Here is a 16,037-nt window from a genome sequence, read left to right as displayed (position 1 = left end):
AGAGAGTTGTATCAAGCCTGGACCTGAGGACACCAGAGACCATGGTGGAGAGAGTTGTATCAAGCCTGGACCTGAGGACACCAGAGACCATGGTGGAGAGAGTTGGATCAAGTCTGGGCCTGAGGACACCAGAGACCATGGTGTAGAGAGTTGTATCAAGCCTGGACCTGAGGACACCAGAGACCATGGTGGAGAGAGTTGGATCAAGCCTGGACCTGAGGACACCAGAGACCATGGTGGAGAGAGTTGGATCAAGCCTGGACCTGAGGACACCAGAGACCATGGTGTAGAGAGTTGGATCAAGCCTGGACCTGAGGACACCAGAGACCATGGTGGAGAGAGTTGGATCAAGCCTGGACCTGAGGACACCAGAGACCATGGTGGAGAGAGTTGGATCAAGCCTGGACCTGAGGACACCAGAGACCATGGTGGAGAGAGTTGGATCAAGCCTGGACCTGAGGACACCAGAGACCATGGTGGAGAGAGTTGGATAAAGTCTGGACCTGAGGACACCAGAGAACATGGTGGAGTGTGTTGGATAATGTCTGGACCTGAGGACACCAGAGACCATGATGGAGAGAGTTGGATAAAGTCTGGACCTGAGGACACCAGAGACCATGATGGAGAGAGTTGGATAAAGTCTGGACCTGAGGACACCAGAGAACATGGTGGAGAGTGTTGGATAAAGTCTGGACCTGAGGACACCAGAGAACATGGTGGAGAGTGTTGGATAAAGTCTGGACCTGAGGACACCAGAGAACATGGTGGAGAGTGTTGGATCAAACCTGGACCTGAGGACACCAGAGAACATGGTGGAGAGTGTTGGATAAAGTCTGGACCTGAGGACACCAGAGAACATGGTGGAGAGAGTTGGATCAAGCCTGGACCTGAGGACACCAGAGACCATGGTGGAGAGAGTTGGATCAAGCCTGGACCTGAGGACACCAGAGACCATGGTGGAGAGAGTTGGATCAAGTCTGGGCCTGAGGACACCAGAGACCATGGTGTAGAGAGTTGTATCAAGCCTGGACCTGAGGACACCAGAGACCATGGTGGAGAGAGTTGGATCAAGCCTGGACCTGAGGACACCAGAGACCATGGTGGAGAGAGTTGGATCAAGCCTGGACCTGAGGACACCAGAGACCATGGTGGAGAGAGTTGGATCAAGCCTGGACCTGAGGACACCAGAGACCATGATGGAGAGAGTTGGATAAAGTCTGGACCTGAGGACACCAGAGAACATGGTGGAGAGTGTTGGATAATGTCTGGACCTGAGGACACCAGAGACCATGATGGAGAGAGTTGGATAAAGTCTGGACCTGAGGACACCAGAGAACATGGTGGAGAGTGTTGGATAAAGTCTGGACCTGAGGACACCAGAGAACATGGTGGAGAGTGTTGGATAAAGTCTGGACCTGAGGACACCAGAGAACATGGTGGAGAGTGTTGGATCAAACCTGGACCTGAGGACACCAGAGAACATGGTGGAGAGTGTTGGATAAAGTCTGGACCTGAGGACACCAGAGAACATGGTGGAGAGTGTTGGATCAAACCTGGACCTGAGGACACCAGAGAACATGGTGGAGAGAGTTGGATCAAACCTGGACCTGAGAAATGTGAGTTTTAACTGATAATTGTTTATGACTCAATATAGTTTTAAAGCATTACAGTTGGTTCCCAGACAAGGAACACAATCATGATCTATTTGGTCCAAAAAAAATTAAAGGTAGAGTCAGCAATATGACGTAGATGCACAAAGTAAATCGCATGGTGGGTCAATTTCTACAACAACTAAGAGTGTTGTAACACGATGCTAAACTTCTCTGCTGTTTTGGTCCCGTGACTACCACACCGTAAGAGAGTGAAGAGAACCCACGCACATGGGTAGATACTGTGTGTGACTGTGTGAGAGAAGTCAGGCATCTTGCTAATCACAATATCTGTGGTGCTGCTCGTACAACATCATTTAGCTGACTCTACCTTTAAGCTCTCACCCTAGGATCTACCAGAAATCAGGCCCCCAACACCTACAAAACATGGACCAGAACGATGTTTCCTGCTTCTACAAACATTAATTAATATAACACTAATGTCAGATTATGGTATGCTAATGAGTGTACATTCTGAGACCGTTGCTCACTTATATTCATTTTTATTACAAGTCTAATTATAAATTCATTATTCTGTGATATTGTCAGTTTTAAATAACTACTTTTGACTTCAGGGATTCCTCAGAGCTGTAAGACTTGTGACCATGTTGAGGTAAGTCATTATGTAAATTCTTACTTTTACATACCTGCAGGAGTCAGGCACTATCTCAAAGCCAGGTGTGTACTGACAAACCATTCATACTGGGATAGACAGTCCGGTAGTATTTTAGCTGTTGTCATATTTTGTCTTTAGACAGTTTAGTTTACAACCATTCATACTGGGATATAGACAGTCCTGTGTTCTGCTTTAGTAATATAAACACAGTCTCAAAGCCAGGTGTGTACTGACCAACCATTCATACTGGGATATAGACAGTCCTGTGTTCTGCTTTAGTAATATAAACACAGTCTCAAAGCCAGGTGTGTACTGACCAACCATTCATACTGGGATATAGACAGTCCTGTGTTCTGCTTTAGTAATATAAACACAGTCTCAAAGCCAGGTGTGTACTGACCAACCATTCATACTGGGATATAGACAGTCCTGTGTTCTGCTTTAGTAATATAAACACAGTCTCACAGCCAGGTGTGTACTGACCAACCATTCATACTGGGATATAGACAGTCCTGTGTTCTGCTTTAGTAATATAAACACAGTCTCAAAGCCAGGTGTGTAGTGACCAACCATTCATACTGGGATATAGACAGTCCTGTGTTCTGCTTGTAGACATGCAGGATTTTAGCTGTTTTCATATTTTATCATTGGACAGTTTAGTTGATAAATCCCCAGCATTCTGTGTAACATTGAATAAATACATTTGATTAGTTACTTTGGTTAATGGGCCAGTTTCCCAGAAACAGATTAAGTCTGGTCCTGGACCTTAAAGAACTTTCTATTGAAACTTCCATTGAGCATGCTTTTTAGTCCAGCACTAGACTCAATCTGTGTCCAGGAAACAGGCCCCATATGTATTACTGACATGCTTGTCCTTGTTCAGGACTCCACACACTGGCTTCAGATTGAACCCTTGACTTCCACTGTCCAGGGAGTGACAATGTTCAGGTAAAATAACTACTTTTAACATTTCATTCCCCTTGCTAGTGTATTTCCCCATTACCTTTGGGAATAGTCTTCTAATCCAACCTCCCCATTTGACCATTGACCTTCTCTACCATATCTTGTTGTTGCTCTCAGACACAGGACACCCAAAGGGAGTTATGAGTGCACAGTGTCTGGGCTCCGCTGGCTGTGTGAGAGATGTCATTCTGAAGTATCACTTCAGGAACTGGGAACCCTACAGTCAACTTCTGAAAGACATGCAGTACACACAAGGTGGTCCATTGCTGGACATTACTATGGAGTTAGGTGAACTGGAGGAAGTTCATCTGCCACACTTTGTCTGTTTAGGTAAAACCACATAGATTTAGTATTCAGAAAGATGTTTCCATGTAACTGAGTTTCACTTCCTCAATTAATGAACAAACTAATTTGGGAGATTGAGTTTACTGTGATCTGGTACTGCATATTCTTTGGGTTTTAGTTGGATGAATAATACAATATTTGTCTTTCTGTCTCCTTTGTGTTGTTCAGGGACCAACCCTTCCCTGAGGAATGACATGAAGATTCTTCATGTAGAGGAACATGGAGTGTCTTTAGAGGAAGTGCATGAGGTCACCAGATTCCATGTTAAGATTCTCCATCCCAAGTTCTCACTTATCTCTGTTGTACTGAGATTACTGTCTTGGAACATAGATGTCCACTGTGATGTGGTCCTCTACATGGCAGTAAAAAGGTCAACAGTCATTTCAAGGCTGTACCTGCTCCTCAGAAACTCCAGTCAGAAAGAGGTGAGACACTATCACTGAAGTGACAACAGTATGTTGAAACCTACTGAAGGAAAGCTGATAGTTTGTTGAAAATCTCTAGATTACAAAGACAACATGCAGCTCTGTGAGAAATCTATTTCTGTTGTAACATTCCTTAGTACAATAAAAACAATGACCAACATTGGTTTCTCAGTGAGCTGCAAGTTGTGTGAATTCTGAGACTACATTGTTCTGACTACTACATTGCTCATTTTGTAGGCTGTTCAGGAACGGGAGAAAAACCAGGTGTCCAAAGGATTTTCAGAATTGGTCCTGTCAAGTCCAAACGGGTCCTTAAAGCTGAACAGTTGGTTTGCACTCAAGAATCCCCTCTCCACTTCCATAAATCCAGAGGTGCAGTTTTATCAGGCTGAGGACATGAATCTGTTATATTGTATATGAATTACTGGAATATCATTCTATTTCACTATTTCTTTCTCGCTCTGTCTGTTGTCTCAATCGTTGCACCATATGGCCTCCTACAGAAGATTCAGCTGTTACCTGCAGACACCACACCAAGCTGTTGTAAGATGATAATGAGAAACACAGGGGTGGACATTGAGATGGAGTTAATCGGGGATGATGAGAGGACAGTATGGAGAGAGATGGTACCAATAGGTAGGAGCAGATGTCAATCAAAACTGTGTTTTTTTCTGACCGATGCTATTTAGAGTGATAAAACCTATTTTTGTTTCTTTCAGATGAATACATCACTGAAACCCATTCAACTAGTAAGTAAACAGAAGAGGTACAAACCAATGACTTGAGGGTCAGTCAACATGGTTTACTGTAGGACCTGGACAGGTCCTGATTATAAAAGACTGTCTTCAAGAACAATGACATCTCCTCCAGGACTTGATGTAGATCAGCCTGGTTCTGAATGCCCCAATGACATCTCCTCCAGGACTTGATGTAGATTAGCCTGGTTCTGAATGCCCCAATGACATCTCCTCCAGGACTTGATGTAGATTAGCCTGGTTCTGAATGCCCCAATGACATCTCCTCCAGGAGTTGATGTAGATTAACCTGGTTCTGAAGGACCCAATGACATCTCCTCCAGGACTTGATGTAGATTAGCCTGGTTCTGAATGACCCAATGACATCTCCTCCAGGACTTGATGTAGATTAACCTGGTTCTGAATGCCCCAATGACATCTCCTCCAGGAGTTGATGTAGATTAACCTGGTTCTGAAGGACCCAATGACATCTCCTCCAGGAGTTGATGTAGATTAGCCTGGTTCTGAATGACCCAGTCTGGTTTTTTTATGTCTGTGAAACCGTCCCTAAATGTGAATATGTGATATGTTCAGGTCGTTATTGTAATAGAGAATGTTTTCTCAATACTTTTATTTTAGGAGTCTGTTTCTAAATGTCTGAAATGTGAATGAACAAATGTAGTTATATTGTAACCTCACTCTCTCAGGTGCTGTGTTGGGGGCAGGAGCTCCGGCTGAGATCAGTCTGACTGGTTCTCCAGAGCACCAGCTGCGTTCTATACGGACAGAGTTTGTGAAACGAGTGTCAAGACCTGTCCTGAATGGTCTGCTGGACAGACTCCTGCAACACACAGTCATCAACCAGGAGGAAATGGAGTCAGTGGAGGTGATCGCTGAGAGGGCAGAGAAGGCACGTGACATCATCGACATGGTGTTGAGAAAAGGAACTGAACCAAGTTCCAGGATGATCAACCTTCTTGGGGAACTGGACCCCTGTCTTTGGACAGAGCTTCAGATCAACAGTTGTAGTCAACCCCTGGAGGTGGGGAGACCAGGCAGAGTAGACAGGCAGGATGGTTCAACATGTTCTTGCTGTCTGTTGCTTTAATTCAGGTTACAGAAAATGTCAATCAAACATGACCACTATAATAACAATAAACTTACTGAAGGACCAACCACACAGCCTCTCTCCTTCTGCAGCCTCCTGGAAGTGTGGATCTTCTAGCAGGAGGGTCAGTCAGTCAGTCAGTCCTACATACATTCAACATAAATGTATTTGATGAATATATTGTACAGTGTTGGCCTGTTAGAGGTTCATGAGAGAGGCTGATTATCAACACAACCATCTCAGTCTATCAGCAGCTTTCTCAGTGAGAGCCTCATGTCTGGAACACATTGACCATTGACAGACATAAGGAGCTGTGTGACCTGTCACTCCTTTACCAATGACTTGAGAGTGTCTGAAGGACATATAAGGAGCTGTTAACCTGTCACTCCTTTACCAATGACTTGAGAGTGTCTGAAGGACATATAAGGAGCTGTTAACCTGTCACTCCTTTACCAATGACTTGAGAGTGTCTGAAGGACATATAAGGAGCTGTTAACCTGTCACACCTTTATCATTGACAGACATAAGGAGCTGTGTGACCTGTCACTCCTTTATCATTGACAGACATAAGGAGCTGTGTGACCTGTCACTCCTTTATCATTGACAGACATAAGGAGCTGTGTGACCTGTCACTCCTTTATCATTGACAGACATAAGGAGCTGTGTGACCTGTCACTCCTTTATCATTGACAGACATAAGGAGCTGTGTGACCTGTCACTCCTTTATCATTGACAGACATAAGGATAAATGTTGTTTTAATGTTTGTTTAATTAAAATGTTTATCTACCTGCCCAGGGACTACACCTGCCTACAGGTAGATAAATGGACTACATTTGAAAACTAGCTAGCTGGCAAAATCTGGTACATTTACAGAAATGTTGATTTGTGTGCAGAATCCCTGTCAAATACATGTAGTACATTCTGTGTGTATCTTTGTTTAAACTGTGTATGTGAGTTGGTCTCTGATTACTGTGATTAGTTCAATGTAACATCATATACTGTACATTCTAATCAGTCTGTTTTGGGTTTGCAGAATCATTGTATATCATTGGTTACCCATCCTATCATGTTACCACCCAGATGTGACTGACTAGCTCAGCGGTTCCCATCCTATCATGCTACCACCCAGATGTGACTGACTAGCTCAGTGGTTCCCATCCTATCATGTTACCACCCAGATGTGACTGACTAGCTCAGCGGTTCCCATCCTATCATGTTACCACCCAGATGTGACTGACTAGCTCAGCGGTTCCCATCCTATCATGTTACCACCCAGATGTGACTGACTAGCTCAGTGGTTCCCATCCTATCATGTTACCTCCCAGATGTGACTGACTAGCTCAGTGGTTCCCAAAACTTTCCCATTCTGGAGACCATCAAATCACTGTCGAAAGCTCTTGAGGACCACCGTTCACCATTCACAGAGTCTCTGATATTTTTCCACATCAAATATTTTGATGGTTAAATTATGTCAATGGATGTGAATGTAACAAGGCCTGTAAAGGTCTATTGTTATCATAAACTATTTGCATTGTGAAAAGAAATGTAAACTTGCTTATAATACCATTAATACTCCTAAGCTAAGGTAACTGAGCTAAACGACTACCGCCCCGTAGCACTCACTTCCGTCATCATGAAGTGCTTTGAGAGACTAGTCAAGGACCATATCACCTCCACCCTACCTGTCACCCTAGACCCACTCCAATTTGCTTACCGCCCAAATAGGTCCACAGACGATGCAATCTTAACCACACTGCACACTGCCCTAACCCATCTGGACAAGAGGAATACCTATGTGAGAATGCTGTTCATCGACTACAGCTCGGCATTCAACACCATAGTACCCTCCAAGCTCATCATCAAGCTCGAGACCCTGGGTCTCGACCCCGCCCTGTGCAACTGGGTACTGGACTTCCTGACGGGCCGCCCCCAGGTGGTGAGGGTAGGCAACAACATCTCCTCCCCGCTGATCCTCAACACTGGGGCCCCAAAAGGGTGCGTTCTGAGCCCTCTCCTGTACTCCCTGTTCACCCACGACTGCGTGGCCACGCACGCCTCCAACTCAATCATCAAGTTTGCGGACGACACAACAGTGGTAGGCTTGATTACCAACAACGACGAGACGGCCTACAGGGAGGAGGTGAGGGCCCTCGGAGTGTGGTGTCAGGAAAATAACCTCACACTCAACGTCAACAAAACTAAGGAGATGATTGTGGACTTCAGGAAACAGCAGAGGGAACACCCCCTATCCACATCGATGGAACAGTAGTGGAGAGGGTAGCAAGTTTAAGTTCCTCGGCATACACATCACAGACAAACTGAATTGGTCCACTCACACAGACATCATCGTGAAGAAGGCGCAGCAGCGCCTCTTCAACCTCAGGAGGCTGAAGAAATTCGGCTTGTCACCAAAAGCACTCACACACTTCTACAGATGCACAATCGAGAGCATCCTGGCGGGCTGTATCACCGCCTGGTACAGCAACTGCTCCGCCCTCAACCGTAAGGCTCTCCAGAGGGTAGTGAGGTCTGCACAACGCATCACCGGGGGCAAACTACCTGCCCTCCAGGACACCTACACCACCCGATGTTACAGGAAGGCCATAAAGATCATCAAGGACATCAACCACCCGAGCCACTGCCTGTTCACCCCGCTATCATCCAGAAGGCGAGGTCAGTACAGGTGCATCAAAGCTGGGACCGAGAGACTGAAAAACAGCTTCTATCTCAAGGCCATCAGACTGTTAAACAGCCACCACTAACATTGAGTGGCTGCTCCCAACACACTGACACTGACTCAACTCCAGCCACTTTAATAATGGGAATTGATGGGAAATTATGTAAATATATCACTAGCCACTTTAAACAATGCTACCTTATATAATGTTACTTACCCTACATTATTCATCTCATATGCATACGTATATACTGTACCCTATATCATCGACTGCATCCTTATGTAATACATGTATCACTAGCCACTTTAACTATGCCACTTTGTTTACATACTCATCTCATATGTATATACTGTACTCGATACCATCTACTGTATCTTGCCTATGCTGCTCTGTACCATCACTCATTCATATATCCTTATGTACATATTCTTTATCCCCTTACACTGTGTATAAGACAGTAGTTTTGGAATTGTTAGTTAGATTACTGTTGGTTATTACTGCATTGTCGGAACTAGAAGCACAAGCATTTCGCTACACTCGCATTAACATCTGCTAACCATGTGTATGTGACAAATAACATTTGATTTGGAACTGACAAATAAAATTGGATTTGATTTGATTTGAACTGTTATTATTATTTTTTTAAATAACTGCATGTTTACTTGTTAGAATCTTAACTTATAGGCTGAATACTGGTATTACGTGTATGAAGACTTTACATGACATAAATATCAACAAAAAAACCTATAGGTGTTGAATCAGCCCACTGTGTTGAAACAGGAAGTCCATTTATAAGGAAGTAGAGGAAAGGGTCTCTTTTTGCTCAATGCGATTAAGTGTATGAAGACTTGATCTGGTTTATAACATACAGCAGAATGTAACAGGTGAACAGACAACTGATCTTTTGCATTGACGTGTGTAGGCTACCTATAAACTGTCGTTGATAAAACATTTTAAAGTGTACAGTGTTTCAGAATTCGCCGCAGTGCCGTATATTTAGGTTCGGGAAAAAGTGAAGGCAAAACATTTCTGAAATCAAAAGATCAGTTTAGAGGTCCACAATTTGATCCAGATATTTCCTTTAGATTTACTGTCTGGGCCTAATTCCAACACTTCCAAAGTATACAGCAAATTAAGGGCGTTATTGTCCCCATAAAGGGTGAATGAGGGATGTATTTCACCTGGAGTTATAACACTAGTTCACACTGCACCATTTCACCTGGAGTTATAACACTAGTTCACACTGCACCACTACACCTGGAGTTATAACACTAGTTCACTCTGCACCACTACACCTGGAGTTATAACACTAGTTCACACTGCACCACTACACCTGGAGTTATAACACTAGTTCACACTGCACCGTTTCACCTGGAGTTATAACACTAGTTCACACTGCACCACTACACCTGGAGTTATAACACTAGTTCACACTGAACCACTACACCTGGAGTTATAACTCTAGTTCACACTGCACCGTTTCACCTGGAGTTATAACACTAGTTCACACTGCACCACTACACCTGGAGTTATAACACTAGTTCACACTGCACCGTTTCAACTGGAGTTATAACACTAGTTCACACTGCACCACTACACCTGGAGTTATAACACTAGTTCACACTGCACCACTACACCTGGAGTTATAACTCTAGTTCACACTGCACCGTTTCACCTGGAGTTATAACACTAGTTCACACTGCACCACTACACCTGGAGTTATAACACTAGTTCACACTGCACCACTACACCTGGAGTTATAACACTAGTTCACACTGCACCGTTTCACCTGGAGTTATAACACTAGTTCACACTGCACCATTTCAGCTGGAGTTATAACACTAGTTCACACTGCACCGTTTCAGCTGGAGTTATAACACTAGTTCACACTGCACCACTACACCTGGAGTTATAACACTAGTTCACACTGCCCCACTACACCTGGAGTTATAGCACTAGTTCACACTGCACAGTTTCACCTGGAGTTATAACACTAGTTCACACTGCACCACTACACCTGGAGTTATAACACTAGTTCACACTGCACCACTACACCTGGAGTTATAACACTAGTTCACACTGCACCACTACACCTGGAGTTATAACACTAGTTCACACTGCCCCACTACACCTGGAGTTATAGCACTAGTTCACACTGCACAGTTTCACCTGGAGTTATAACACTAGTTCACACTGCACCACTACACCTGGAGTTATAACACTAGTTCACACTGCACCACTACACCTGGAGTTATAACACTAGTTCACACTGCACTGTTTCACCTGGAGTTATAACACTAGTTCACACTGCACCACTACACCTGGAGTTATAACACTAGTTCACACTGCAGCACTACACCTGGAGTTATAACACTAGTTCACACTGCACCGTTTCACCTGGAGTTATAACACTAGTTCACACTGCACCGTTTCACCTGGAGTTATAACACTAGTTCACACTGCACCGTTTCACCTGGAGTTATAACACTAGTTCACACTGCACCATTTCAGCTGGAGTTATAACACTAGTTCACACTGCACCGTTTCAGCTGGAGTTATAACACTAGTTCACACTGCACCACTACACCTGGAGTTATAACACTAGTTCACACTGCCCCACTACACCTGGAGTTATAGCACTAGTTCACACTGCACAGTTTCACCTGGAGTTATAACACTAGTTCACACTGCACTGTTTCACCTGGAGTTATAACACTAGTTCACACTGCACCACTACACCTGGAGTTATAACACTAGTTCACACTGCACCACTACACCTGGAGTTATAACATTAGTTCACACTGCCCCACTACACCTGGAGTTATAGCACTAGTTCACACTGCACAGTTTCACCTGGAGTTATAACACTAGTTCACACTGCACCACTACACCTGGAGTTATAACACTAGTTCACACTGCACTGTTTCACCTGGAGTTATAACACTAGTTCACACTGCACCACTACACCTGGAGTTATAACACTAGTTCACACTGCACCACTACACCTGGAGTTATAACACTAGTTCACACTGCACCGTTTCACCTGGAGTTATAACACTAGTTCACACTGCACCGTTTCACCTGGAGTTATAACACTAGTTCACACTGCACCACTACACCTGGAGTTATAACACTAGTTCACACTGCACCACTACACCTGGAGTTATAACACTAGTTCACACTGCACCACTACACCTGGAGTTATAACACTAGTTCACACTGCACCGTTTCACCTGGAGTTATAACACTAGTTCACACTGCACCACTACACCTGGAGTTATAACACTAGTTCACGCTGCACCACTACACCTGGAGTTATAACACTAGTTCACACTGCACCGTTTCACCTGGAGTTATAACACTAGTTCACACTGCACCACTACACCTGGAGTTATAACACTAGTTCACACTGCACCACTACACCTGGAGTTATAACACTAGTTCACACTGCACCACTACACCTGGAGTTATAACACTAGTTCACACTGCACCGTTTCACCTGGAGTTATAACACTAGTTCACACTGCACCACTACACCTGGAGTTATAACACTAGTTCACACTGCACCGTTTAACCTGGAGTTATAACACTAGTTCACACTGCACCACTACACCTGGAGTTATAACACTAGTTCACACTGCACCACTACACCTGGAGTTATAACACTAGTTCACACTGCACCACTACACCTGGAGTTATAACACTAGTTCACACTGCACCGTTTCACCTGGAGTTATAACACTAGTTCACACTGCACCACTACACCTGGAGTTATAACACTAGTTCACACTGCACCACTACACCTGGAGTTATAACACTAGTTCACACTGCAACACTACACCTGGAGTTATAACACTAGTTCACACTGCAACACTACACCTGGAGTTATAACACTAGTTCACACTGCACCACTACACCTGGAGTTATAACACTAGTTCACACTGCACCGTTTCACCTGGAGTTATAACACTAGTTCACACTGCACCACTACACCTGGAGTTATAACACTAGTTCACACTGCACCACTACACCTGGAGTTATAACACTAGTTCACACTGCACCACTACACCTGGAGTTATAACACTAGTTCACACTGCACCACTACACCTGGAGTTATAACACTAGTTCACGCTGCACCACTACACCTGGAGTTATAACACTAGTTCACACTGCACCGTTTCACCTGGAGTTATAACACTAGTTCACACTGCACCACTACACCTGGAGTTATAACACTAGTTCACACTGCACCACTACACCTGGAGTTATAACACTAGTTCACACTGCACCACTACACCTGGAGTTATAACACTAGTTCACACTGCACCGTTTCACCTGGAGTTATAACACTAGTTCACACTGCACCACTACACCTGGAGTTATAACACTAGTTCACACTGCACCACTACACCTGGAGTTATAACACTAGTTCACACTGCACCACTACACCTGGAGTTATAACACTAGTTCACACTGCACCACTACACCTGGAGTTATAACACTAGTTCACACTGCACCACTACACCTGGAGTTATAACACTAGTTCACACTGCACCGTTTCACCTGGAGTTATAACACTAGTTCACACTGCACCACTACACCTGGAGTTATAACACTAGTTCACACTGCACCACTACACCTGGAGTTATAACACTAGTTCACACTGCAACACTACACCTGGAGTTATAACACTAGTTCACACTGCAACACTACACCTGGAGTTATAACACTAGTTCACACTGCACCACTACACCTGGAGTTATAACACTAGTTCACACTGCACCGTTTCACCTGGAGTTATAACACTAGTTCACACTGCACCACTACACCTGGAGTTATAACACTAGTTCACACTGCACCACTACACCTGGAGTTATAACACTAGTTCACACTGCACCACTACACCTGGAGTTATAACACTAGTTCACACTGCACCATTTCACCTGGAGTTATAATACTAGTTCACACTGCACCGTTTCACCTGGAGTTATAACACTAGTTCACACTGCACCACTACACCTGGAGTTATAACACTAGTTCACACTGCACCACTACACCTGGAGTTATAACACTAGTTCACACTGTACCACTACACCTGGAGTTATAACACTAGTTCACACTGCACCGTTTCACCTGGAGTTATAACACTAGTTCACACTGCACCACTACACCTGGAGTTATAACACTAGTTCACACTGCACCACTACACCTGGAGTTATAACACTAGTTCACACTGCACCGTTTCACCTGGAGTTATAACACTAGTTCACACTGCACCGTTTCACCTGGAGTTATAACACTAGTTCACACTGCACCGTTTCACCTGGAGTTATAACACTAGTTCACACTGCACCACTACACCTGGTGTTATAACACTAGTTCACACTGCACCACTACACCTGGAGTTATAACTCTAGTTCACACTGCCCCACTACACCTGGAGTTATAACACTAGTTCACACTGCACCACTACACCTGGAGTTATAACACTAGTTCACACTGCACCACTACACCTGGAGTTATAACACTAGTTCACACTGCACTGTTTCACCTGGAGTTATAACACTAGTTCACACTGCACCACTACACCTGGAGTTATAACACTAGTTCACACTGCACCACTACACCTGAAGTTATAACACTAGTTCACACTGCACAGTTTCACCTGGAGTTATAACACTAGTTCACACTGCACCACTACACCTGGAGTTATAACACTAGTTCACACTGCACCACTACACCTGGAGTTATAACACTAGTTTACACTGCACCACTACACCTGGAGTTATAACACTAGTTCACACTGCACCGTTTCACCTGGAGTTATAACACTAGTTCACACTGCACCACTACACCTGGAGTTATAACACTAGTTTACACTGCACCACTACACCTGGAGTTATAACACTAGTTCACACTGCACCACTACACCTGGAGTTATAACACTAGTTCACACTGCACCACTACACCTGGAGTTATAACACTAGTTCACTGCACCACTACACCTGGAGTTATAACACTAGTTCACACTGCACCGTTTCACCTGGAGTTATAACACTAGTTCACACTGCACCACTACACCTGGAGTTATAACACTAGTTCACACTGCATCACTACACCTGGAGTTATAACACTAGTTCACACTGCACCACTACACCTGGAGTTATAACACTAGTTCACACTGCACCACTACACCTGGAGTTATAACACTAGTTCACACTGCACCACTACACCTGGAGTTATAACACTAGTTCACACTGCACCGTTTCACCTGGAGTTATAACACTAGTTCACACTGCACCACTACACCTGGAGTTATAACACTAGTTCACACTGCACCACTACACCTGGAGTTATAACTCTAGTTCACACTGCCCCACTACACCTGGAGTTATAACACTAGTTGCACCACTGTTATAACACACCACTACACCTGGAGTTATAACACTAGTTCACACTGCACCACTACACCTGGAGTTATAACACTAGTTCACACTGCACTGTTTCACCTGGAGTTATAACACTAGTTCACACTGCACCACTACACCTGGAGTTATAACACTAGTTCACACTGCACCACTACACCTGGAGTTATAACACTAGTTCACACTGCACAGTTTCACCTGGAGTTATAACACTAGTTCACACTGCACCACTACACCTGGAGTTATAACACTAGTTCACACTGCACCACTACACCTGGAGTTATAACACTAGTTTACACTGCACCACTACACCTGGAGTTATAACACTAGTTCACACTGCACAGTTTCACCTGGAGTTATAACACTAGTTCACACTGCACCACTACACCTGGAGTTATAACACTAGTTCACACTGCACCACTACACCTGGAGTTATAACACTAGTTCACACTGCATCACTACACCTGGAGTTATAACACTAGTTCACACTGCACCACTACACCTGGAGTTATAACACTAGTTCACACTGCACCGTTTCACCTGGAGTTATAACACTAGTTCACACTGCACCACTACACCTGGAGTTATAACACTAGTTCACACTGCACCACTACACCTGGAGTTATAACACTAGTTCACACTGCACACGTTTCACCTGGAGTTATAACACTAGTTCACACTGCACCACTACACCTGGAGTTATAACACTAGTTCACACTGCACCACTACACCTGGAGGAGTTATAACACTAGTTCACACTGCAACACTACACCTGGAGTTATAACACTAGTTCACACTGCAACACTACACCTGGAGTTATAACACTAGTTCACACTGCACCACTACACCTGGAGTTATAACACTAGTTCACACTGCAACACTACACCTGGAGTTATAACACTAGTTCACACTGCACCACTACACCTGGAGTTATAACACTAGTTCACACTGCACCGTTTCACCTGGAGTTATAACACTAGTTCACACTGCACCACTACACCTGGAGTTATAACACTAGTTCACACTGCACCACTACACCTGGAGTTATAACACTAGTTCACACTGCACCACTACACCTGGAGTTATAACACTA

The 16,037-nt window shown here is 44.2% G+C and overlaps 1 protein-coding gene across 1 annotated transcript; it reads left to right on the top strand.

The window, feature by feature from the left end:
• The first annotated feature begins 1,641 nt into the window (after positions 1-1,641).
• Positions 1,642-6,800, top strand: LOC135561701 (NACHT, LRR and PYD domains-containing protein 1 homolog). Its single transcript, XM_065003439.1, has 8 exons — positions 1,642-2,262; positions 3,149-3,213; positions 3,346-3,558; positions 3,742-3,998; positions 4,236-4,370; positions 4,502-4,634; positions 4,718-4,747; positions 5,440-6,800. The coding sequence occupies exons 3-8, from the start codon at positions 3,369-3,371 to the stop codon at positions 5,838-5,840; spliced, it is 1,146 nt and encodes a 381-aa protein (XP_064859511.1). The 5' UTR covers positions 1,642-2,262; positions 3,149-3,213; positions 3,346-3,368; the 3' UTR covers positions 5,841-6,800.
• Positions 6,801-16,037: the final 9,237 nt, after the last annotated feature.

The sequence above is a fragment of the Oncorhynchus nerka genome, linkage group LG18, assembly GCF_034236695.1.
Source record: "Oncorhynchus nerka isolate Pitt River linkage group LG18, Oner_Uvic_2.0, whole genome shotgun sequence".
Taxonomy (NCBI): domain Eukaryota; kingdom Metazoa; phylum Chordata; class Actinopteri; order Salmoniformes; family Salmonidae; genus Oncorhynchus; species Oncorhynchus nerka.
Note: the sequence above shows the minus strand (reverse complement) of the source record. Positions and strands in the feature narration are given on the sequence as shown.